This window comes from Phyllostomus discolor, chromosome 2 (genome assembly GCF_004126475.2).
Source record: "Phyllostomus discolor isolate MPI-MPIP mPhyDis1 chromosome 2, mPhyDis1.pri.v3, whole genome shotgun sequence".
NCBI classification, from domain to species: Eukaryota; Metazoa; Chordata; class Mammalia; order Chiroptera; family Phyllostomidae; genus Phyllostomus; species Phyllostomus discolor.
The window spans coordinates 116,748,449-116,775,992 of record NC_040904.2 but is presented as its reverse complement, the minus strand read 5'-3'; the positions used below and the strand labels follow the sequence as shown (position 1 = coordinate 116,775,992).

Genomic DNA, 27,544 nt, shown 5'->3' with positions numbered 1-27,544 from the left:
ACTGTGCATTATGGTTGAATTTTTTGAAGTTCACATATTAGAAATACTTTTTACATTTTAAAAAATATTAAGTTTGTATGTTTAGCATAAAAGTATTCTAATCTAGTTCACTCCAAATCACTCTAAATTTTGTTAGTTTTCTCTTTCCATAATTTAAAAAATTTTTCTAATTTCATAATTTTTTAAGGATTGCCTGGACATCGTGAAGTTGAAGTTAAATATGTGGACTTTGGCAATACTGCAAAAATAACACTTAAAGAAATGCGTAAAATAAAGGATGAGTTTCTGAATCCCCCCGAGAAGGTATTCTACTTACAGTGAATTATAGGGTTAGAATTTTAGCACATATATGAAAGCATTTTTAGAAGTCATCTTCACGTGGAAGTGTTCTGGCAACTGCCATGTTTGCCTATAATTTGTTAAATGGACTATAGAAAAAAGTTGCTGTAGTTATTTAACAAATACATTGTGTATTTTAGTAAATAAGTACTTTTAGAAAAATATATGTGTATATATATTTGTGTCTTTATGAGAACTCTGGTCTGCAGTTTTGAAATATATGTATAATGTGGTAAAAGTATGACAGATTATGTGGAAAAAAAGCTCATTGAAGAAGTACTTTTACTGTGATCCCATTTATGTTTCAGTGTATATAACGTGCAAGAGAAAAAGAGATGTTTAAATGAAAGAGAAAAACATTTGTCCTTCTAGAATCCTCTGAGTTGCTTTTGAGCAATATTTTTCATTTGGTAAATGGATAGAAAGGTATAGGGAAAAAGCTTGAAAATACAGATAAGTAAATTGAGGGAAACTACTCAAAATTATTTAATATTTTTTGAAATATGTACTTCTAAGATGCATTGTGTTTTTTTAACAATTATGGGATTAAACTATAGTATAGTCTTATAACCTGTTTTAGTCATTTAACAATATAGCATAAGGATCTATAATTCTTTTAACGGATGCTTGTTATTCCATAATTTAAGTGTACAATAATTCATCTAACCAAATACCCTGTTGATTCCAGTTGTTTGCATTTATAAAGTAATATTGTAGACATCTTGCATATTTATCTTCTGAATATGTTTTAAATTCAAACACAAAGTTTAGTTTGAACACAGCTAACATAAAGCTTAGATTCTAAAATAACTAGAAATTAATTTCACTGTCTTAATGGTGCAATTTTGTTTGACACAGGCAATTAAATGTAAGCTGGCCTATATTGAACCATGTAAAGGGACATTGCAGTGGTCGAAAAAAGCTAAAGAAAAATTTGAAGAAAAAACTCAAGATAAATTTATGACATGTTCAGTCATTAGTAAGCTATTTTCATTTTTATTTTTTGCTCTGTGATCATCCATAATTTTAAATAAGAATAACATTCACCAGATCTGATAATAAATTCAGTGTGTATCAGTAAGAGTAGTGCAGATAACTTCTATTGAAATTAGATAAAATGGAGTAGTATCTTCTAGCAGGGGTGTCCAACGTGCAGGCTGCATGCAGCCCAGGATGGCTGTGAATGCAGCCTAACATAAAATCATAGATTTACTTAAAACCTTTGTTTGCTCATCAGTTTTCATTAGCGTTTGTGTATTTAACATGTGACCCAAGATAACTCCTCTTCCTCCAGTGTGGCCCAGAGACACCAAAAGGTTGGACATCCCTGTATCTTCAGGCTCTAGAGTCTTAAATCAGCATACAAGTCAAAAATTACTTAAATATCAAGTCACCATTAACATAGCCTCATGAAAGCCCTAAAGTTAGGAATTAGCTTCTCTTATTCTGCTTGCATTCTTGCTAGAACTCTATCCCTGATTTTGTAGTCACAGATATCAACATTTAATTTTCAGGAAAGTAAAGGCTGCTGGGACATAACTAGTAAATAGTTTTTATTTGTTTTTAATTTCATTTGACTTAAGTAAATTGAACATTGGGCTCTCAGCATATTTTGAAAAAAGTTACTTCTGTTCCAGAATGCTTTGGGTCTGAGACATAGACTAACATTAGTCAATGATTTTGTAACCCAACAAATTGTGAAAATCAACAGTTTAATGGCAAAACCTGATCTAAATGAACATGAGGATACATACAAGTATATACACATCATCTCTGTCTCCTTTACAATGGATAGTCACACAATCAGTCCTCACTTAACATCATCGATAGGTTCTGAGACTTTAAACGAAACAATGTATAATGAAACCAATATTACTATAGGCTAATTGATGTAAATGAGTTCAGTTCCTATGACATCTCATCAATATTATAATAAAAAGACATTATTTGAGGACCTGTATAAATTCTACTTCACAATAATAATGCTCATTTGTAGTATGCTGCCTCAGAATCTGCTGGGATATTATGAAATATGCTATTTACCTCAATTCGTAGAATTTTGAAATACATCTGGGCCCAAGGGATTTGGATAGGGGGATTGGGAATCTGTCATTTATCTGAGGTTTTGATATGTTCCAGAGCTATGACTGACATTGACTGTGCTGGTTTTAGTGAGTATTATGCAGGATAAACAAGACTATGTTTGCTTAGTCTTTATGGGATTTATGGGATTTTAAAGGGTAATTTTTACTTCCATTTTTTCACTTCTATTATATTGCTGTTAAGTGAACCCAACCATTGAAACAGATTATTTATTAACCCATTTTACAATAAGGAAACTGAAGCTTAGTGATCAAATGCTCCAGGTAACATAACCTAGAAAAAATGACATATGATCATTTATTCATTTTTAATTTAATTAATTTAATTATTGTATTTTTTCCATTATCATTTATGCCCCATATCCTCTTCTGCCTCCACCCATTTCCCTCACCCTGCAATCATCACCCTCTTTTTTGTGTCTATGAGTTATTTTTCTTTTTGTCTGGATCCCTCCACCTCCCACCCCGGTTCCCAAATCTGTCAGTCTACTCTCTTATGACTCTGTCTCTGTTTTGCTTGTTAATTCAGATTGTTCATAGATTACACACATGAGTGAAAGCACATGGTAATTGTCTTTCTCTGACTGGCTTATAACACTTCACATAATGTTCAGGCCCATCCATGATGTCACAAAGGGTAAAGCTTTCTTATACCCAAGTCATATTCCAAGGTGTAGGTGTACCATAGTTGTTTTATCCACTCATCTACTTATGGACAGTGGGCTGCTTCCATATCATGGCTATTGTGCATAATGCTGCAATAAATACAGAGGTGCACATACAAGGTCTGTCTGGAAAAAGTCCAGCCATTGTTAATATAAGGTGAATAGTTAGTACAAAATTGCCATAACCTGGCAGCAATGGAGAGTGGACTGGAACACACATGTGTGAACAATGATGACTTCACTGTATTAATCAGTGGAGTCAGTAGACACCTTGAGTAAGTATGTGTACAGTACACATATGTGGCCATCACATTCAAAATGAGCAGGTAGAACAATGAATCTGCATCAAATTTTGCATTAAGCTTGAACATTCCTCCACAAAAACTCTTAAGATGATTCAGAAAGTCACAGCAGTGGAAAACTGGTGATTGATAGCTTCATCATGACAATACTCCTGCTCATGGATCATGTCTCAACCAGAGTTTTCTGCTGAAACATCAAATCACCCAGGTGACTCAACTCCCCTACAGCCCAGATTTGGTGCCCTGTAATTTCTGGCTTTTCCCAAAACTAAAATCACCTTTGAAGGGAAGAGATTTCAGATCTTCAGTGAGATTCAGGATAATACAACAGGGCAGCTGATAGTGACTGGGAGAACTGTGTGAGGAGCCAAAGTGCCAACTTTGAAGGGGACTGAGGTATCATTGTCCTGTGTACAGTGTCCTATACCTTCTTCAATAAATGTCTCTACTTTTCATATTACATGGCTGGATACCTTCTGGATAGAACTCATATTCTTTCAAGTTTTTGTATCAAGTTTCTTCAGATAAATTCCCAGAAGTGGAATCACTAGGTCATCGGGCAGTTTCATTTTTAATTTTTTTAAATATATTTTATTGATTGCTATTACAGTTGTCCCATTTTCCCCTCTTCACTCCGCTCCACCCTGTATACCCTCTCCCACCCATATCCCCCCCTTTAGTCATGTCCATGTATCATACTTACAAGTTCTTTAGCTTCTACATTTCCCATACTATTCTTACCCTTCCCCTATTTTCAACCTACAATCTATGCTACTTATGCTCTGTACCTTTTCCCCCTCTCTCCTCCTCCCACTCCCCTGTGCTAACCCTCCATGTGATCTCCATTTCTGTGGTTCTGTTCCTGTTCTAGTTGTTTGCTTAGTTTCTTTTGGTTTTAAGTGTGGTTGTTAATAATTGTGAGTTTGCTGTCCTTTTACTATACATGTTTTTTCTTTATCTTCTTTTCTTAGATAAGTCCCTTTAACATTTCATAAAATAAGGGCTTGGTGATGATGAACTCCTTTAACTTGACCTTATCTGAGAAGCACTTTATCTGCCCTTCCATTCTAAATGAAAGCTTTGCTGGATAAAGTATTCTGGGATATAGGTTTTTCTCTTTCATGACTTGGAATATTTCTTTCCAGCCCCTTCTTGCCTGCAAGGTCTCTTTTGAGAAATCAGCTGACAGTCTGATGGGAACTCCTTTGTAGGTTACTGTCCCCTTATTTCTTGCTGCTTCTAGGATTCTCTCCATTTTTACCTTGGCTAATGTAATTATGATGTGCCTTGGTGTGTTTCTTCTTGGGTCCAACTTCTTTGGGGCTCTCTTGAGCTTCCTGGATTTCCTGGAAGTCTATTTCCTTTGCCAGAATGGGGAAGTTCTCCTTTATTATTTGTTGAAATACGTGTTCAATATGTTGCTTTTCCTCTTCCCCTTCTGGTACCCCTATAATTCGCATGTTGGAACATTTAAAGATGTCCTGGAAGTCCCTAAGCTTCTCCTCGTTTTTTTTTTTTTTTTGGATTCTTATTTCTTCATTCTTTCCTGTTTGGTTGTTTTTTTTTCTTCCTTCTGCTCCACTCTATTGTTTTGAGTCCCAGTTTCCTTCCCATCACTATTGGTTCTCCATGCATCTTCCCTCATCTCTTTTATGGTAACCTGCATTTTTTCATGTAATTTGCGCCCAAAATTAACCAATTCTGTGAGCTTCCTGATCACTAGTGTTTTCAACTGTGCATCTGATAGATTGGCTATCTCTTGGTTGCTCAAAAGGATAAGCCTTTGGGCATTGATCTGTTTGAGACATGTCTGTCTCTCTCTCTCTCTCTCTCTCTTTTTTGGTGGGTTTTTTTTTTTTGGTCTGGTTGCTCCTGTTGTTAGGGTGAGGGGCGGAGCCTTAGGTGTTCACCAGGGCTGGGCACCCCAATCACTAGATTGTGATGTTGTATGTGGGGGCAGGGGTGGGAGGGAACAAGGGCAGTAGCTCCACTCTCCTGGGACCACAGTCCCTTCCCTGGGATCCTGGGCTGTGCGTTCTGTCCTGGTCCACAATTGCTGCCTCGCTGGGTCCTCCAGCTGCTGCTCGCATACCCAGGGTCTACCCGCTGCTTTCCTGCATGCCGAGGTTGCCTCATACACTGCCAGTTGCCTTATGCGCCTACTGCTCTCTGCTCTCTGCACTGCAACCCACATCTGGCTGCTTGTCTCCGCCCCTCCTACTGGTCTGGATGAACAGGTCTACTTCAACTTCTTGGCTGTTCAACTTCCATTCAGATAAATTCTCTGTCAGTTCTGGGTGTTATTCTGCCTCTAAATTGTTGTTGTTCTAATCTTGGTTATGCGTGGAGGTACGGTGCGTCCACCTCTGCCTCCATCTTGCCAGAAGTCCTCCTATTTTTAATTTTTTGAAGTAACTGAATACTGCTTTCCAGAGTGACTGATCAATCTACATTCTGCCAGCAGCACACAAGGGTTCCCCTTTCTCTAGTGCTCACCAACATTTGTTTTTTATTAATTTATTGATGGTTGCCATTCTGATAGGTGTGAAGTGATATCTTATTGTGGTTTGAAATGAAGGATAAAAACCACATGATCATATGAATTAATGCAAAAAAACATTTGATAAGATTCAGCACCCAATCATGACAAAAATGTTCAGCAAAGTGGGGATAGAGGGAATATACCTCAACAAAATGTTACAGGTCATATATTACATACCCACTACCAACCTCATACTCAATAGGCAAAAACTGCAAGATTTCACTTTAAGATTTGGAGCAAGACCGGGATGTCCATTATTACCACTCTTATTCAAGATAGTACTAGAAGTCCTAGACTCAGCAGCCAGACAAGAAAAGGAAATAAAAAGTATCCAAATCAGAAAGAAAGATGTAAAACTGTAATTTGCAGATGACCTGGTACTGTATGTAGAGGACCCTGAAGATTCCACCAAAAACCTACTATAATTATAAACAAATTCAGTAAAGTATCAGGATACAAAATTAATATCCACAAATAAGCTGTATTTTATATGCCAATAATGAACTACCAGAAGGGAAAATTATGAAAACAATCCTATTCAATCACATCAAAAACAATCAAATGCCTAGGAATAAATTGAACCAAGAATGTAAAAGACCTGTATTTGGAAAATTATAAAACTCTGAAGAAAGAAACTGAAGAGGATACAAATAAGTGAAAACATATACCATGTTCATGGACAGGAAGACTTAACATCATTAAAATGTCCATATTATCCAAAGCAATCTACAGATTCAATGTAAGTCCTATCGAGATCATCAAAAATGTATTTCACAGAAGTACAACAAATATTCCAAAACTTTATGTGAAACCACAAAAAACCCTGAAGCAACAGCGATCTTGAGAAAGAATGTAGTTGGAGGAATCACACTATTTAATATCAAACTATACTACAAGGCCATATTAGTCAAAATAGCATAGTACTGGATTAAAAACATGTAGATCAGTGTAACAAAATAAAGGGCCCAGGAATAAAGCCACACCTTTATAGTTAATATTTGACAAAGGAAGCAAAAACATACAATGGGCTAAATAAAGGTAGTTTATACTGGTGTTGAGAGAATAAGATAGATACAAGCAAAAAAAATGGAACTAGATCACTATCTTACACCACACACAAGAATAAACTCAAAAGGATTAAAGACTTAAATTTGAGACTCAAAACCATAAAGATTCTAGAAGAAAACATAGTAAAATATCAGACATTTCTTATAGCAATATTTTTTTATATATATTCTCAGGCAAGGAAAATAAAAGAAAAATAAATAAATGGGACTACATCAAACTAAAGTGTTTTTTTTTTTTTACAGCAAAGGAAATCATCCACAAAATTAAAAGACAACTCACTGAATGGTAGAACATATTTGATGATACATCTGATAAGGGGTTAATATCCAAAATTTATAAAGAACTTATAAAGCTCAACACCAAAAAACATCCCATTTAAATACGGGCAAAGGATTTGAAGAGACACTTCTCTAAAGAGGACACACACGTGGCCAGTAAGGGTGGAGTGATGCTCAGCATCACTAACCATAAGAGAAATGCAAATTAAAACCAAATTTATTCACTTTGATATAAGAAATTATTCTGAACAAATAGTTCTGTTGTCATCCAAGACAGCAACAGAATACCTGGAAGCTACACTAATCCCCTTCTAGGACCAAACTGGAATTACTACTCAATTATAGAAAAATAATTCTGAATAACCAACTAAAGACTAGCTGGAGAGAATCATGCCATCACATCTGGACTGATAGGTGTGGAGATGTGAGAGGGGTGGCTGGGATCCCAAGGGTGGCAGCTGAGGTTCAGAAGGATACTTCAGTGGGCCTGAGGCATTACCCCTGAGAAGTGTGAATTTTAAACTACAATCCAGGCTCCCCAGCCTAAAGCCACAGAACTGGGAAAGGCACCCACATAACATCCAGCTGTGAAAAACAGCAGTGTTTCTGTCCATCTGGGAGAGATGTCTAGAGACACAGTCAACTTCTTAAAGGGCCAATGCAAAAAAATTCATTTTCAGCCATTTACACTGGGCTACAGCAGACGGAAGGCAGAGCAGACTAGAGCTACATGAGAAGAGTCTGGAATTGGTGTCTCTGTAGTGATAGATGAAGGCTCAGCCAACAGGGTCTCTGTGTTCAGTCATTACCCATACTGCAGAAGCCATCATTTTCGGCCACTGCACTCCCATCAATGCAGCATCAGCCTGGGGTGGAGTAATAGATCCACCCACAGGAATCCTCTTGCCTTGCTATGTGGAGCTTAAACCCTGCTGAGGAATACAGTTGGAGACTATTACAGGAATTAAGCTTAACAGCCTAAAAGCAGAGGCAGATCTCTGGGAACTTTGAGACTTTAACTGACCCTGCCCCGGGACCAGTGCTGATAAAAGCTGGCCTTGGTGTGCAGCTTGGTTCATTCAGCATGCACCCTACCTGGCAGAGGGAGCCATGCTATGGATTATGGATAGCTCCAGTAGATTGCCCAGGGCTAGTTACAGGCAGCATCTGACATAGGTCTGCACCAGAGTCGTTGCAGATCTGCCTAATACATAGAAGCAAACTCAAAGAGGCAGCCAAAACGGGGAGTAAAAGAAACAGTCCCCAACTGAAAGAACAAGAGATTTCACCAGAAGAACTAAATAAAATGGAGAAAAGCAGTTTATCAGATATAAAGTTAAAGGTAATGATTGCAAGGATTCTCAACAGCATGAAAAGGACATAGAAACCATAATAAATAATCCAATATCTGAAATAAATAATACACTGGAAGGAATATAACAGGTTAGATGAAGCAGAGGATTGAATCAACAATTTGGAAGACAAGGTAGGAAACACCCAGAGCAGCAAAAAGAAAATAATTTTTAAAAATGAGGACCGTTTAAGGGACATTTGGGAAAACATGAGGCATAACAGTATCTGCATCATAGGGACACCAAAGGAGAATGACAGTAAGGGATCAAGAAACTATTTGAAGAAATAATGACCAAAAATGTCCCTAACTGCTGAAGGAAGAAGACAAGTCCATGAAGTACAGAGACCTCAAACAAGATGAATTCAAAAGAGGCCCACACCAAAACACATCATAATTAAAATGGAAAAGATTAAAGACAAGGAAAGACTCTTAAAAGCTGCAAGAGAAAAGCTGTTAGACTATAAGTAAAAGAATGGAAGTAGATATTTCATGCACATGGGAAAATAGCTAAAGTAGCAATACTTATATAGATGAAGTGGACTTTAAAACCAAAGATATATTAAGAGACAAACAAGGACACTATATAATAATAAAGGAAACAATTCAACAAGGGATATAACCCTAGAAAATATTTATGAACCCAACATAGGAACAGCTAAAAATATAAAGCAAATCTTGATGGGAATAAAGGGAGAGATTGACAGAATACTGTTATAGTAGGGAATTTTTCACCCCATTTACTTCAATGGATAGATCTAGTCAGAAAATCAACCAGGAGATGGAGGCCTTAAATGACACACTACATTAAATGGATTAAATTGATATCTTCAGAGCACTTCACCCCAAAGCAACATAACATTCTTTTCAAGTACGCAGGGAACATTTTTTAGGGTAGACCACAGGTTAGGATACAAAACACTTCTCAATAAATTTAAGAAGATTGAAGTCACTCAAACATCCTCTCTGACAATAATGCTATGAAACTAGAAATCAATCTCAAGTACAAAACTGAAAAATACACAAGGACATGGAAGCTAAATATATGTCGTTAAACAATGGATGGATTAACAATGAGATCAGGGAAGAAATCAATATATACCTTGAACAAATGAAAATGAGAACACAACCCTAAATTTGTGGGGCACAGAGAAAGCAGTCCTAAGAGGAAAATTCATAGCATTACAGGCCTATCTTTAAAAAAAAAGAAAAAAAGTTCAAGTAAGTCTAACTTTACACGTAAAGGAACTTGAAAAAGAACAAGAAACAAAGCCCTAAATGAGTACAAGAAAGGAAATAATATCGGTGCAGAAACAAATGAAATAGTTGAAAGAAGCAATACAAAAGGTCAAATATTCCAAGAGATGGTTCTTAGAAAAGATAATAAGTTTGACAAAACTTTAACCAGAGTGATCAAGAAGAAATGAGTTGTCCCCATTAAATAAAATTGGAACAAGAGAAGTAACAAATGACAAGAAATACAAAGAATTGTAAGAAAATATTACAAACAACTATGTGCCAACAAATTGGACAACCCAAATGAAATGGATGAATTCCTAGAAATATACAATCTTCCAAAACTAAATCAGGGAGAATCAGAGAGTCTACATAGACAGATTACAACTAGTGAAATTGAAGCACTAACAAAAAATTAAAAACAAACAAAAAAAACCCCAACAAACAAAAGCCCTGTACAAGATGGCTTCACAGGCAAATTTTACCAAACATTCCAAAAAGAACTAACACTTCTCCTATAATTACTCAAAAAATTGAAGAGGAAGGAAGATTCTTAAGCTCATTTTAAGAGGTCAGTATTATCCTAATTCCAAAACCAGATCAAGACACTAAAAATAAAATTACAGGCCAATATCCCTGATGAACATAGATGCTAAAATCCTCAACAGAATATTAACAAAATGAATACAGCAATACATCATAAAGACCATACACCATGATCAAGTGGGATTTATTCTGAGGATACAAGGTCAGTATAATATTTACAAATCAACAAGTGTGATATACCACATAAACACAATGAAGGATGGTCATGATCATATGAATAGATGCAGAAAAAGCATTTGATGAAATCCAATACCCATTTATGATCAAAATTCTCAGCAAAATGGGAATAGAGGGACCATACCTCAACATAATAAAGGCTATATATGACAAACCCACTTCCAGCTCAATGGGCAAAAACTATGAGCATTCTCCTTAAGATCAGGAACCAGACAGGAATGTCTGCTTTCACTTCTATACAATATAGTACTGGAAGTCCAAGCCAAAGCAATCAGACAAGGAGAAGAAAAGACCCCCAAATTGGAAAGGAAGAAGTAAAACTTTCATTAGTTGCAGATGATATGATACCATATGTAGAGTACCCTAAAGATTCCACCAAGAAACTACTAAGACTGATAAATGAATTCAGTAAAGTATCAGGATACAAAATTAATATCCAGAAATCTGTTGCATTTTTATATGCCAATAATGAACTACCAGAAGGAGAAATAATGAAAACAGTCCCATTCACAATTGCTTTAAGAAGAACAAAATACCTAGGAATAAGTTTAACCAAGAATGTAAAAGATCTATGCTTGGAAAATTATAAGACACAAGAAAGAAATTGAAGAAGATACAAATAAGTAGAAACACATACTGTGTTCCTGGATAGGAAGAATTAACATGACTAAAATGTCCATACTGCACAAAGCAATCCATAAATTCAGTGCAATTCCTATCTAAATACCAATAGTGTGTTTTCCAGAACTTGAATAAATATTCCAAAAATTAATATGGAACCACAAAAAAAACCCTGACTAGCCACAGCAATCTTCGAAAGAAGAAGAAGGTAGTTGGGTGAGTCACACTACCTAATATCAAACTATACATGACCATTTTAATCAGAACAGCACAGTATCAGCATAAAGACAGACACATAAATCAATGGAACAAAACAACCCAGAAATAAAACAGTTTATAGTCAGTTAATCTTTGACAGAGGAAGCAAAAACACAGTGATCTAAAGATATTTTATTCAATAAATAGTGTTGGGAAAATTAGATGTGTGCAGAAAAATGAAACTAGACCACTGTCTTATATGCCACACACAAGGGTAAATTTTAAATTGAAGAGTTAAATGTTAGAATAAAAACCATAAAAATCTTAGAAGAAAACATAGGTGGTAAAATCCTGGACATTGCTCATAGCAGTATTTTTTCTGATAAATCTTATCAGGTGAAAGATGCAAAAGAAAAAGTAAACTAATGGGACTACACCAAACTAAAGCATTTTTTCACAGCAAGGGAAGTCATTAACAAAATGAAAAGACAACCCACTGAATAGGAGAATATATTCGCCAATACATCTGATAAAGGGTTAATATCCAAAATTTAAAGAACTTATAAATTGAACACCAAAAAAAAAAATCCAATTAAAAAATGGGCAAGGGATCTGAATAGACACTTCTCCAAGAGGACATCCAGATGGCCAGTAGACATATGAAAAAGTTGCTCGATGTCACTGATCAGAAAAATGAAAATTAAAACTACAGTGAGATATCACCTCACATCTGTCAGAATGTCTATCATCGATAAACCAACAAACAACATGTGCTGATGAGGAGGATGTGGAGAAAGGGGAACCCTTTTGCACTCATGGTGGGAATGCAGATTTGTGTAGCTGCTGTGGAAAGCAGTATTCAGTAACTGCAAAAAATTAAAAGTGGAACTGCCTTATGACCCATCGATTCCAATTCTTGGAGTTTATCTGAAGAAACCCAAAACCCTAATTCAAAAGGATATAGGCACCATTATGTCCAGTACAGTGTTATATACATAGCCAAGATTTAGAAGCAGCCCAAGTGTTCATCAGTAGTGTGGATAAAATAGCTATGGTACACCTACACAATGGGATACTACTTGGCCTTTTAAAAAAAGAGAAAAGTTTACTCTTTGTGACAGCATGGATGGACCTGGAGAACTATGCCAAGTGAAATAAGCCAGTCAGAGAAGGACAAATATCATGTGATTTCACTCATATGGGGAATCTAAGGAACACGCTGAATTTACAAGCAAAATAGAGACAGACTCATGGAAAGCAGGCTGGCAGCTCGGGTTGGGGCAGGGTTTAGGGGTGGAGTCATGGAGCAAAAATTAAAGAAGACAAGTGTGGTGATTGTGGAGGGCATTGGGTTGGGTGGAGGTGGAAGAGGATATAATAGGGATAAATGGTAATGGAGAAAAACAATAAAAAATAAACTAAAAATTAGTTCTATCGAAGAGGAATATGATTATAGAAATTGCATTCTTAGTGTATAGAAGTTTTATATCTGCCTTCTCTGATATGAGCAGTAAGTTAAGGATACTTAGTCCGTGAGTAACTTCCACTGTTTTTGAGCTTACCTTAATGTAGATAATTCTGCTTCTCAGCTATCCTTCAGATATTTATTTTATTGATTTTTAGCTCCTCACATGAATGTTCCCTCCAGTGGACAACCCATGAAGAACTGACCCCCTGGGGTTTTTTTTTCTCGACTCCCCCTTTTTCTTTCTCCACTTAATTATTTGTTATACCAACAGCATTCAAACACAAAAACTGTACCATAGTTAGTAACCTTAGACCATTTGATTAAAGGAGTGCCAGAAGGTCCTGCTCAACCTAAAATATCTTTTCCCACTAACTTGCACAATGATGAGATTTGAGAGTTCAAGACTACCACAGATGAGAATTAGAGCATCCCCTTAATATGCATTGTTACCTTATAAAGCAAGGGACATTTACATTTTAATTAGGAGCAGAGCAGGGAGGTCCTGAAGGCACAGAACACAGGGAAAGCTGGCCCTGTTGGAATAGGGAACTCCATGTATGGGAAGTAGAAAATCAGAGAATCAAAGGGAGCATAAGAGAAAGTGAGGAAATCAAACTTTACTGAGGCCCTCAGCTTTTCATTTCTAAATAATATAGCTGGTCCATTGAAAAGTGGTTAGGAATGATTTTTAAGTTCTTGATGAATGTTTTCTAGTATGTATTCTTATGACTAGGTAATATAGCATGTTACTGCCAGTAACAGTTTATCTTTTTATTTGGAGTCTGCATTCTGACTGGCAGGTACTAGCTACTAATTTATAGGTTTATGCATAAACTGGTCTTCATGCATAGAAATATGTGTTGCCTAAAAACATGCCTGTCATTTATTCAGGTACTCATTGAACAGATTCTCTGTGTTGTGTAAAATAAATAAAAAGTCACATGATATGTAAACTTAACCTTTAGCTAACTTTTAGTTAGTTTAAGAAATAGATCTAATAAATCAACTAGTTTGTTTTCTAAAAGAAATTTAGTTGGTTTGTTGTAAAATCCAGTTAAGTGATGAGGAGAAACTCCAGTTGATTAAGGGTTCTAGATTGAGGATTTTGTTGTTTTAAACTTTGTGCCATTCTTTTTGTGGGGGGAGGTTGTAAACATTTATTTCTGGTAGTAACTCCTATGGACAAGGCCCCTCATTTCAACTTTTTAGAGGAAAGGTAAAAGTTTCTCCTCTCCAAATGAAATTTTAGTAATAAGATAAAAATCACAATTTTAAATCCTTTTAATTTTGTAAAAACTCAAGAAAAATAAGGTTTTAACCAATTCACTTGCAGTAAATCAAACACATTCTTAGTATACTCTAAAAAACTGCAAAATGTAATACAGCTTACAAGAGTGGTTACAGTTTTATGTTTGTAACATTGATCTTATTTTTTTAATTGTTTTATTGTTGTCCAAGTACAGTTGTCTGCATTAACCCTCCCTGTGCTCCCCCGACCCCAGCCTTCTCCGCCTCCCTCCCCTGAATCCTTGGTTTTGTCCATGAGTTCTCTATAGTTGTTTCTGAAATCCCTTCCTCCCCTTCCTCTCCATTATTTCCTCCCACCTCATCTCTGGTTACTGTCAGATTGTTCTTTTAAAACCATAAACGTTCACAAATAATCACTGACCTAAACTGACTTTTATTCTTTTTTTTTTGTCCTCTGTAACTTAGTTGAATACAATAAGGCAGTGTGAACACAAAACAATTTTTCAATGAATATACATTAATTTATATTTTTCTGAATCTAAAAGCTTTAAACTGCTTTTGGTTCATTACAGAACAACACACAATAACCTAAAATGAACATTTTATTAATTTGTGTATGCTGTTGGTAACATTGGCATTTCTTGTGTCTGCAAAATACTATTCTTAGCAATTGAAAGAATCTAACATTATTTGCAAGAAACCTTATATACACTAAATGAAAAAAATTGTTTCTAGTCTCTTTAATTGCTTCAATTTAGTGTATTTGGAACATATTTCTTTCTTTCTCCAAACTAACCTTAATGGTTTTACAGAAATTCTGGAAGATAATGTGCTCTTAGTTGAGCTTTTCGATTCTCTTGGTGCTCCTGGAATGACTCCTACTAGTATTAATGACCTGCTGGTCAAAGAGGGACTAGCATCTCATGAAGTAGGGTAAGTAGACCTGTAAACGTTTATTTTTAGTTCATATGTAATACTTTATTCACAGGAAGGGAAATTGACACAGCATTCCCCTTTGGATATCTACTTGGGTTATAGGTGGGAGTTTTTTCCTGTTGATGGGTCAGGAACAATAATTGAAGTCATTAGTCTAATGGGGACTACAGTGGCTTTATACTCTATCCCTAAGGAATCCTGAAATGATGAGAAAGGCTCCTGGAAATTGAGGATACATGTTAGAAAAAATACTGACATTTTATTTCTAGATAGAATATCTGCTTAGGCATTCTCTTATACCTGTGTGAGAAGATAATTAGAAAGAGAAATGGCAGGGTGCAGAATAAGTGTACTGGTAGAGTACCCGATATTCCCATTTGGAGAAATGTACATTTTTCCCGGGTTCAAGTGGATACTTTTAAAAGAGAACCAGGCTTGACCCATTGCAGTAATACCCAGTACAGGCCAGGAGTTGAGACCACCCAGAAGCAAAAAGGAAGGGTAGTGGTGAGGAAAAGTTGGGAGGGTTTGAACTCAAGATAAAGCAGTTCTTCCATGATAGGGACTTGTGCAGTGGGGTAGTCCTTGAGGGATCTTCTGAAGAATTGCCACATACAGCCCTCAAGAAAGCAAATATTGTCTGTCAGAGTAAACCAGAGAAGCAGTGACACCAGCAGAGTCTCGCAATCTTGTGCTCAGCATCTGGTCTTGTTTCCGTCCCTACCCTAATACTGGAAGAGCTAGTAGCAGAATAGAGAGGGCCTGTCCTGTATCCAGTATAGGTCCTAAGTGAAGGAGAGAAAGAGGTGAGAGGAAACACTAAAATAGATTAGATTGAGTTTTTTTTAAGTCGAAGTTATTGAGATATAACATATGCAATAAAAATTCACCCTTTTTAAGGTACACAGTTACAGACTTTTATAAACATGCATGTACATTTATTTCTGAATGTTTTTTAATTTACTGATATTTTAGAGGGGGAGGAAGGGGAGGGGAGAGAGAGAGAGAGAAACATCAATTTGTTGTTACATTTATTTATGCATTTATTGATTGATTTTTTTTAATCCTCACCTGAGGACATGCCCATTTTAGAGAGGGGAATGGAGGGAGAGAAACATCAGTGTGAGAGAGAAACATCAATCAGTTGCCTCCCATTTGTGCCCTGATTGGTGACTGAACTGCAGCCTTTTGGTCCACAGGTTGACACTCCAACCAACTGAGCCACACCAGCCAGGGCCATTGGTTGATTCTTGTATGTGCCCTGACCATGAGCTCAAACCTGCAACGTCAATGTATTGGGACATTACTCTAACTAACTGAGCTACCTAGCCAGGGCTATGCATGTACATTTTAAATATCTTCAAATTTCGTATGTCGGTTTTATCTCAGTAAAGCTAATATTTTTTTTAATTGTCCATCTGGTCATAAAGTACGGTTAATACACAGTAGAAGATAACATTTATGTGTCAAGCTGTGAACGTGCCCTCAGTTACTCATCAATATTAATATTGTTACATGGACATATAAGTCAAATAATTAAATTATTTCATTATTCCAGTTGTAGCCAAAAGTTAGAGGCACAGTTCTTTCTTGGCCATAGAACCTTGTATTTCTTTGAGTTAAGCTGTCAGCTAGTTCTCAGAGTTCATGTCAAGAGGACAGAAAACAGTCTAAATTTAGCAGCAAAAATTATTCACCTTGGATAGTTAAATCTCAAATTTATGATGAAAAAAATTAAGTTTTTTCCTTTATAAAAATAGAAAGTGGTATCTACTTAGCTGCAGTTAGACTCTGAACTAATCTGATTTAATAAACATTCTAAACTCTTTTGTAATAATTTTGCTCCTTAACACCCTTTAATAGCTATTGTTTTCCACTTGTATTCTCATCACCATACATTGATAACTTTTTAGTCATAGAGAAATATTCAAGTTATCAAAAAAAACTGAATAATGCTTCTCCTTTGTTTGTATAAAAGCAATGGGAAATGATGAAATCAGCAGCAAAGTTGGTATTTTAAATTGTTTTTAACATATAAAGGTTGTCCTTTAGGTTTTTCTTCTTGTGCTTACTTTGGCGGTATTTAAGAACTCTTTTAAAAAAGACTGAAATTGCTATCATATCAAAACTGGGAAATAGTGAGTCACAGTTAAAACTCATTTATCTCTAGATCTATAAGGAAATGCAAACATATTTTTCAAACTAATCTTTCCACTAATGGGTTTTGTTATTTTTCAGATACACTATCAAAGATAATTCCAAAAAGTATACTGAAGTGTGGGATCCTTCTCCAGAAGAAATTATTTCAAAGGAAGTAAACAGCTTAAATTCTGTGTCTGCAAAATCTCTACCTAATGAGAATCTTCAGTCACTTTATGATAAGGAACTGCCTGTGCATATCTGTAATGTAATATCCCCTGAGAAGATTTATGTTCAGTGGTTATTAACAGAAAACTTACTTAATAGGTATTAGATATAAAGAAAACATATAATTGGGGTGGGTGGCAGGGGTGGGGAGAAAATGCAGACAGCTGTAATTGAACAACAATAAAGTAAAAAAAGAGAAAACATTGCATATGGTTTTATTTTTTAATATTTTGTTTCAAAGAACATCATAAATGTAGAATTTTAAAAGTAGCAACATTATTTCAGCTAAATAGTCTACTTTTAAGTATACAAATAGTATCTTTACCAGTTCTTTTCACTTTATTAGGATTTGTTCATTCCACAGATGCTTATTGAGCATCTGTTATTTGATAGCCAGTGTTTTAGATCTTAGGTTACAGTAGGTAAAAACATGGACAAGTCTTTGCTGTCTTGGAGGTTAAATTCTAGTGGAGGACAAAACAATGAACAAATAAAGTATTTAGTATAGCAGATGCTGATAAGTAGAGAAAAATAAAGCAGGTGGGTAGGAGGACAATTTTAGGATAATCAGGGAAGACCTCACAGAGACCGGTAACATTTGAAATGGATCCTGAAGGAGGAGAGGGCATGAGCCATGAGAATATCTGGGGGATAAAGGGAAGAGCTAGTTTAAAGACCCTACAATGGAAGTAGGCTGGGTAGTCAAGGAAGAACAAGGCATTCAGTTGGGCTGGAGTAGAGTGAGTAAGGGAGGACAGTAGAAGACATGTGGTCAGAGGATTTTAAGTCATAAGAAAAGTTTCAGAAAGTTAAAATATTTTTTCTTTACATAGTTTAGAAGAACAGATGGTAGCTGCTTATGAAAATTCAAAATGGGAACCTATTAAATGGGAAAATGATATGCACTGTGCTGTTAAGATTCCAGATAACAATCTGTGGCGAAGAGGCCAGATCATCAGAATGGTTACAGACACATTGGTAGAGGTAAATGCAGAGTTAAAAATATAGTCATGAAAGTGAATGTATTTCATATTTTTTATCCTAGATTTATTTAGTCTAATTTTTATTAAGCTTTTCATTTGAAAAAATTTTGAAGCGTTTTCTTTTCATTGAATTAAAGTTATTGTTTTCTTAGGTCTTGCTATATGACGTGGGTGTTGAACTAGTAGTGAATGTTAACTGTTTACGAGAACTTCAAGAAAACCTAAAGACAATGGGAAGATTATCTTTGGAGTGCTCTCTTGTTGATATAAGGTAGTTTTTATCTGAGTAAATTTTCTCATTGAATGTGATTTCAAATATTTTTCTTTTGGGATGGGTTCTTACCAGTTTCTACTTTGCTAACGTTTTCTGAAATTTTCATAAAATCTAGTTAATTTTAAGGTTTTAAGGAGAAAGATAAAAATTTGGAGCACATGAATTTTTGTGGTATTAAGGAAATAGAAGTAGGTAAATATGACAGGTATCTACATAAAATTCAAAATGTTAAATACAAAAAAAACCTTGAAGAACAGAGGCATGTAGAAATAAAATGTATTTCACAAGCATAGGATTGTATGGAAAGCTAAAAATGTGTAAATTACCAAAACAACTGTGTTAGATTCTAGGAAAGTGGCATGGCATGGTTTTTGAGTCTGCCAGAATCCTACCAAAAACACAGAGAACTTTGATAGCAAAATTTTAAAACTACACAATCAACATCTACAACAAAAGTAGGCAAATACAAGCAGATGTGGCACACAGAAATCAACCTGTATGATGTCAGCAGTTGTGTGAGAGGCATGTGGAGAAAAAGCTGTTTGAGGTGCTGACACAGCTCAAAAAGAATTGGCACAGCGTTTCACTGGAGCATGCAGGCCAGCAACCTGAACTGAGAAGGGAGTGAGTGACTTTGTAGTTGGATGCCAGTTTATAATGCGCCAATGCCATAGAAGCTCTCAGCCATCTCAGTTCTTACCCAGGACTCCACACTGAGGAGAGACTGCTGGGAAAAGAGCCTGATTTGAACAAGACATTCAGTGGGGCAAAGAAAAGACAGAATATCAAGTGTGAGGCCCCATTTTCTGTCACTTTGAGAAAACAACATAAGAGAACTATGAAACTAGAAAAGCAGTATGATCTACCCCTTTCTCCTAAAAGCACAGGAAATTTTATTTCATTTAAAATATGAGCAAAAGCAAAGGCTATGGTTGAATTCCATGCAAATTATTATGAGAAAGAAGAATAAGGAGCCAAATACTATCTCTAGAGGCAGTGTAAATCCACCAGAAAAGCATACTCACAATAAACAGTAATCCAGTATTGCAAAACAAACAAAATTTGAAAGTTATAGACACTGTGGAGAGCAGTATAAAACAATTAGAAAAACTCACAAATAAGATTTATTACAGAAAAAGGAGGCTTTGAAAAAAGAGATAACACTCAAGAAAGAATTAGAAATAACAGAATCTTACAGAAGTGTAGACTAAACTAGAAAAACACAAAAGCAAATACACAATAATGTCTTAATAGAAATACAAGATAAGGACATTCTTTAATTTAAAAAAAAATCAAAGGATTCAAAAGAAGACAAAAGATACCTAAAAGAGACCAAAAAAAAATAAAAAGACTCAACATACCTGTACCAGGAATTTCAAAGAAGAAAACTAAAATAGAACCAAATACTAAAAACCCAAAAGTGTTTCTAAAATAAAAGATTATTTAAAACTATATAATGAAAGAATACACTATATAGCTCGGAAAATCAGGACTGTAAACACGGAGGGATTATCTAGTAAAACTGTTGACTTTTGAGAGGAATAAAATCACACCATCATCACCACTGTATACCATAACATAATGCAGTAACATTTTTTTAAATAAAATCAAACAAAAACTGGCAAGCCATGAGTTTATGTCCAGCCAAACTGACCTTCAGGTTAAAGACCACAGACAAACTTACATGACCACTCAGGAAGTATTGTTCCTGAGCAATCTGTAAGAGAACAAGCTTTAGATAACAAGACATAAGAGATTTTGAAAGAAGGACTGGTGATGAATATTAACATTTATTTTACCTCAGAACTGTGATTAAGACTCAACATACCTGTACCAGGAATTTCCTGGTATAGCATGCAAAGTAGATATAGCACAATTTCAAATATGGGGAAGGAAAGGAAACTATATATGAAAACTTGAATAAACTTGCTGTTTGTCTAATTGGTATTCACTAGGAGTAAGTGCTTCAAATAAGATGTTAGGGGAAAGTGAGAAGAGGTTACTAACAATACACTGATTTAATATTGGATTTATGTTAATATTTTATGTAAACAAATCAGTAAAATTGTAAAGAAAATTAAATTCACTTTGTCTACATAGTGGTGGCATAGCCTTTCAGAGAGGAACTTCTTCAAAAGACTTAAAACACATTAAGTAGACTTAATACATTCTTACTGGAATATATTGTAAGGACAAAAAAGTAACTCTCCCACTGCCTCCATCAGTTGTTTTCATTACTCTTAAAGTGGGTTGTAATGTTACAGAAACTACTTTTGTGTGTATTGTGGGGTAAGTCAAAATAGGAATTATGTACTTATTGTAAGAACTGGTGTGGTAGACAGATGACAGAGGTGTAAAAGTACAGCTAATTTACCTTGTACTCCTGATTTTGAATTAGAAGTGTCAATAGAAATTCTTGAGGTGGTATAATTGTAGGAAAACAAATGCATATTTTTCAGCCTTGTAACATGAAGGCCCCAGTCACAATGAGCTTTGCTGGAAGCAGGTTGTGGCCTCCAAATGCCATTTCCCATTAACAGAAATTCCTGCTCTTTGGAAAAATGTCTGGTTCTAGGTCTGGGATAGGAAATGCACAATAGAAAAAGCGAGAAAGCTATAAAGAATTATGGATACCCTGGCTGGTGTGGCTCAGTGGATTGAGCACCGGACTGCAAACCAAAAGGTTTGATTCCCAGTCAGGGCACATGCCTGGCTTGCAGGCCAGGTCCCCAGTTGGGGACATATAAGAGGCAACCAATTGATGTTTCTCTCCCTCTCTCCCTCCTTCCCTTCCCCTTTCTCTGAAAATAAATAAATAAAATCTTAAAAATAAAGAATTATGGAGATTATAACAAAGGGATTTAGCCAACCTGAGTAAAATTCCTGACTAAAGATGAGACAATGTGAGTATCAATAGAATAATTGTATAAAAGTATTTGATGTGTTTAAATCCCTAAGTTTATAAAGTGATTTAAAAAAAAACCAACTCATTGTTTTTACCTTTAGAGGATTTTAGGGAACCACCTCTTTATCCTCAAAACTGGTAGATAAGGGAAAAGAGCTTTTTGTCTTGTTTTTCCTTTACAATTATATTTCAGCTTATAAAGTTTTTTTTTTTAACAATTTTTTTTAAAGATTTTATTTTAATTTATTTATTTTTAGAGAGGGAAGGGAGAGAGATATAGAGAGAGAGAGAAACATCAATGTGCGGTTGCTGGGGGTTATGGCCTGCAACCCAGGCATGTACCCTGGCTGGGAATCGAACCTGGGACACTTTGGTTCCCAGTCCGCGCTCCATCCACTGAGCTATGCCAGCCAGGGCTAAAGTTGTTTTTTTTTTATAAGTATTCTTACTAACCAAGGAAGAATGATAACATTAAAATAGCACCATTTTTTAACCATAGTAAACAAAGGAGGGAATCTAGGTGAGAGTTACCAGTTCTGCTAATATCACAAAAAGAGAATCAGACATTGTGTACCTCCTGTTGGAAGTGCATGTAAACAATGTTACTGCAAAAAGAAAATGCAAGCCTGAATTTGATCAAGACTCTAGCTCTCACTACGAATTCAAAGGAAATACAAGGAATTTGTTAAACACTATGGCAATACAGTCAGCTAAATACAGACCATAGAAACTGTAGAACAAATGACTGGGTTTCTTCAACAGAAAGTTACAAGAGAAAGAGATGGAAAGGGGCACTCAAGATACACATCAACCATTCATGATGTGTGGTCTTTGTTTACTCTACCAATTAGGACTGTTTTGAAACATCAGGAAAAAATGAGTATCATCTGAATGGTTGATATTAAAGAATTACTAAACCTTTTAGATGTGATAATAATACTGTAGTTATGTTACTTAAAGGCTTTGCATTTTGGAAATACAAACTAAAATCTTTTCAAATAAAATGTTGTATCTGGGACTCCATTAAAATAATCATGGATGGGAGTATGTGGGAGTCTAAATGAAATAAAATTGATCATGTATTTGTAATTGGTGAAGCTGAGTGATAGATACATCAGATTTGTTTTATTCATTCTGCTTTTGAATATGTTTGAAAATTACCATAATAACTTTTTAGAGGCAAATTCACCAGATTTTAAAGAAAATATTCAATACTATTCAGCTATTAAGAAAAACCTGTAAATAAGATATAGCTTAAATAAGATATAGCTTAAAAGTGTATAGAAAAATACTGTTTTGAATAGATAATTTAAGAGGAAAATGTTGGTTTGGCAAAACTCAATATAGTTCTTCATAGATCTCAATGCTGGCCTGCATTTTATGGTTTTCCCAGGCTAGAAAGGAGTCACAGGAGTACTTAGCATGGGAATATATTACCCTCAGACTTATTTTTGAAAAATAAAGTAACAAATTCTTGATTCTGGGAGGCCTTCCTTCAGTGATAAATCCATAACAATAACATCATAGTGTCTTTGTAACAAGAATTATAGAATCTTAGACTTGGAATCCAAAGACCGTGGAGGCATCATGACAGTAATTTCTTTATACTAGTCCTAATAAATGAACATTGAAGACTTGCTTGAAGACTTCCAGTACTACAGAGACTATTCCTCAAGGGAACTTGCTAGTATCTCCTTACACTACATTGAAGTTTGTCTCCTCATATCTTCCACGCATCCTCATTTTACCTCAGAATAAACCTCTTGACTCTGTTAACCATCAGATAGGGAAAAGGTGGATATCGCATTCCACTAAGACTTCTTTTTTCTTCCAGGCTATTACAGTTTTGTCAAATAATCCTAAAAACATGATTTCTATGTTTTCCTGCTTGCCTTCTCTAAATGTTTTCTGGTTTAAGTTGGAAGAATTACTTCAGGTGTATTCTGAGCAGATCTCACTAAAACTATAGCTTTTTATACACTTAAATCATTTTTTTCACCAAAATACAGAGTTTTACATTTATTCCTGTCAGATTTCATCTACTTGGTTTTGAAATTCAGATTCCATTATTTAACATCTAAGCTGTCCTTTCTGATTCATTAGCTGGAAATTTGAAAGCATATCTCTATGTCAGAGGTTGTAGTTTCCAGAGTCTGGGCCAAATCCTGGTAACAAGCACCATGTATCTGGCCTACAGAAAGTTTTTAAAATTTTGAATTACTTAATCAACATTTTCTTAAAAACCAGTAGGTGCCATATAAATATTTGAATTTCTAGCTCTGTTGACAAAAATCGGAATATCTAGTTACTGAAGTAACAGTGTTGCTAAAGCTAATTTGCCTTCCCTCCAGAGGTTCAAGAGTCACTAGCTGTTGCTGGGTAGGTCTTAGCTACTATTCATCATGGAGTATGAGATGTAATTTCACATGTGAGAAGGAGCTCCATCTTAATTAAAGCTGGGTAGGAGGATACTTTCCTTGTGCTTGATGTGTTACCCACAGTTATCCACAATGCAAAGAAGCTCTAGTTGGGGATTGTCTTATATTTTCTCCCTAACTTGAAGTAAATCCATTTAGTCAACTGCTATTATTTGGCTGAAAGGCATACATACATGTACGTGTGTACATTTTTGAAATATGGGCACAAATGGGAATATTACAGATCTGTGCACAAAGCTATAAGATCCCTAAAAGACCCCAAAGGCCTTTTCAACATTACTCTAAAAATCTTAATGAGCCATTTGAAGTTACAGGTTTAGCCAGCCTCTTTTTATCATACCTACAATGATCTCATCATTTGAATAGAGTGAACAAAAGGCTATGAAATGGGGAATAAAATTGTGGAAATAATAAAAGCCATGGTGAAATTAATTTCTCACTACATATGTAGTTGAATCAAATATATATGTATGTGGTTATTGTTTTATATTTATATGCCCTATGCTGTTTGTTATAAAATAAGTTATTATTTTTTAGACCAACTGGTGGGAGTGACAAGTGGACAGCGACAGCTTGTGACTGTCTTTCATTGTATCTAACTGGAGCTGTAGCAACTATAATTTTGCAGGTATGCATTGGTATTTCAATAGAAATGTACTGATTATTTCATTGATGTTTTTATAATTCCATTTATTTTCTTGTTGACAAAATAACAGCAAAATGATTTTTTTCCAAACTTTTTTGGTCTTATTTCACGTTAAAACACCTGTTTGATAACAGATGTAATACAAATGATCATATGAATGAATCAAAACATTTCTAAAGTAATACTCTTGAGTTGATAATTTGCATGTTGCAAAAAAGAATATATGTATGCCAGAGCATATTTCTGAAGCCTTTTCATATTCTTTCAAACTGGAAACTTAATAGGGCTTCTAGTGAAGTCATAGTAACTATTTGTCATAAAAAGTGTCTGTGACTATGGATTTGAGAAGAGGATATGTATAGAATATGTCTTTCTGGAACATTTAAGGACATTCTTTGCCTCTTTTACTTTTTTCTAATTTAATATGTTTTATTACATTAATGACTAGAATTTTCCTGTATAAGTAATTTTTTCCATGTTACTTTTTTCTTTCTATGTGTACTTTCTTCACTTTTATAATTTCTACGAAGCAGAATATATGCTTCATAGTTCTTTCCTTTCTGTTGCTTTTTGTAGGGAAAAAAAAGGCACATCTCGGAAAATATGTTTTGATCTATAATTTGCAGAGTTTAGGACAATAGAGAACTTGTAACTGATGTGTATTCCTTCCCACCCTCTTTCTGGGGTTAAAAAAAAAAACAAAACAGCCCTGGCTGGCGTAGCTCAGTGGATTGAGCGTGGGCTGGGAACCAAAGTGTCCCAGGTTCGATTCCCAGCCAGGGTACATTCCTGGGTTGCAGGCCATAACCCCCAGCAACCGCACATTGATGTTTCTCTTTCTCTCTCTCTCTCTCTCTCTCTCTCTCTCTCTCTCTCTCTCTCCCCCCTCCCCCCCCTCCCTCCCTCCCTAAAAATAAATAAATAAAAATATTAAAAAAAAAACACAAAAAACCTTGTTTTTCAACCTGTATTCCCCTGACCCTTTTTTGATAAGTTTTGACAGTGAGCCCCTTTAGCTGCATTTTCAAGTCAGTGTCTATCCCCATTGACTCTCTTCCAGTCTGTCTTCTCTCTGATATATACATATATCAAAATTACTTGGCTGGGAGGTTTTTGTTTGTTTGTTTCTGGGTTGAAGTAATGTAAAGAAAATGCCCATGAAAAGTATATTGTATAGATTTCATTTTTGTGTCTCACTCTTACACTGCTCTTAAACCACCAGGAAAACAACATGACATGGCCATTACCTGTGAAAATTTTCTGCAAAGATGAAAAAGGAGAGCGTGTTGATGTCTCTAAATATCTGATTAGAAAGGGTTTGGCTTTGAGAGAAAGGAGGTATGAACTTTCTTTTCTTTACATCAGTTTGTGATGATGCTTCTTATTTGCCTCTGTAAATCTTTATGTTTCTGTGCTTTCAAAATTGAATTCATCTTGTTTGTTCTTAAAAATGATTTATAAACTAACCCTGAGGAGCCAGCTCAGAAACAGAGTCCTTCAGGATTGCCAGTTCCTTTATTTGAGCCCATCAGCTCTTGCATATTTAAACCCTTCTTTAAAATGATTTGTTTGCTTCTCTACTTTTCCCTTTGCTTTGGCATTTTCACTCCAAATCAAAGGGAAGGAGATGAGGGGATGGTATAGTGGGTACCAGATCCACGCCCTTTGGCCTCATTTGCTTAGACAGAAATGTTTAAGTTTTATGTTGACAATTCTGGTAGGTATACACCAAAAATGTGTTTTTGTGAAACAAAAATATGGGTAACAAAAAACCTGTAATTGAATGATACTTACATTTAAAGATTCTTTGGGGAACTGCTTTTAGGGCTTAAGTACTTTTGGTTCACAGGGAGAAGGATCAGGATATTGCAATACCTCTAGTTTCCCTTCTCCTTCTAGATATAGCGGTCTATGTGAATTACTGACACATGTTCCAAGCAGCCACCTTCCTGGTACCATGCATGTACACATCTCTATTTTTTTAAATCTTACATTATTATATCTTCCCTTATTTGGACCTGGGCCCCAGTCCTGATGAAATGGAAGAAGAACGAGAAATCAGAAGTGAAATAGGTCATGAGGTAGTTAGCCTGGCCTGGTGGGTGCTGCCCTAATGCTGGGCAGTGGCCTATGGCTACCTCTGTATCATTAGTCCCACGTGTGTCTCTCTTCTGGTTCACTGGCTTTAGACTAAAGCAATTCCTAATAAAAGAAATGTTAAAGAGAACAATGCTGGGCAAGTTATTACCTCTGATAGATAGTATCTGCTTCTACAGCACTGAAATCACCAGCTGTCTCAAAGTTGGGGACTGTGAGGGAGCCCCGGGGGATGAGAAATTATGTAGTTCTTTATCAATTTATATTTCCTTTTAAAAGAAAATATAGGAAAATAGAAGGAACAAAAATCTATAATTCTGCTAAAATAAGCAATGTTAATATTTTCTTCTAGGAATAGTACCATATTTTTAGGGGACTTACAGTATCTTTATGTACACTCATGTAGTATCTTACATGAATGTTGATAACTTGCCACATGTACATGTGGACTAAATCAGAATCAGTCTGAAGATATTGTATTTCCCAATGCTATCTAATACTCATGAGTATTAGAAAATAATATACAAATGTAAAATATAAAGCATTTAAGTGAAATCATATTCCTTTTTATCAAACTCATTCATAATTTAAAATAATTTTTATTACAGCTTAAATTACCCTTCTTTTCATGAAACAACCTAGACTAGCAAATATTTTAAATTTCAAGTATATTAAAAGGATTCTGTTTAAATTGTTT

General features: G+C 35.4%; 1 protein-coding gene across 1 annotated transcript in view; it reads left to right on the top strand.

Annotated features, from left to right (window-relative positions):
• RNF17 (ring finger protein 17) overlaps window positions 1-27,544 on the top strand; it is a 145,563-nt gene that overhangs the window by 84,018 nt on the left and 34,001 nt on the right. Inside the window, exons 18-25 of the mRNA XM_028531988.2 lie at window positions 188-303; window positions 1,198-1,318; window positions 15,014-15,134; window positions 17,376-17,603; window positions 18,338-18,488; window positions 18,640-18,758; window positions 24,642-24,732; window positions 25,973-26,088. Of these exons, the coding sequence (XP_028387789.1) occupies window positions 188-303; window positions 1,198-1,318; window positions 15,014-15,134; window positions 17,376-17,603; window positions 18,338-18,488; window positions 18,640-18,758; window positions 24,642-24,732; window positions 25,973-26,088 (1,063 nt within the window). The remainder of the gene's footprint in view (window positions 1-187; window positions 304-1,197; window positions 1,319-15,013; window positions 15,135-17,375; window positions 17,604-18,337; window positions 18,489-18,639; window positions 18,759-24,641; window positions 24,733-25,972; window positions 26,089-27,544) is intronic.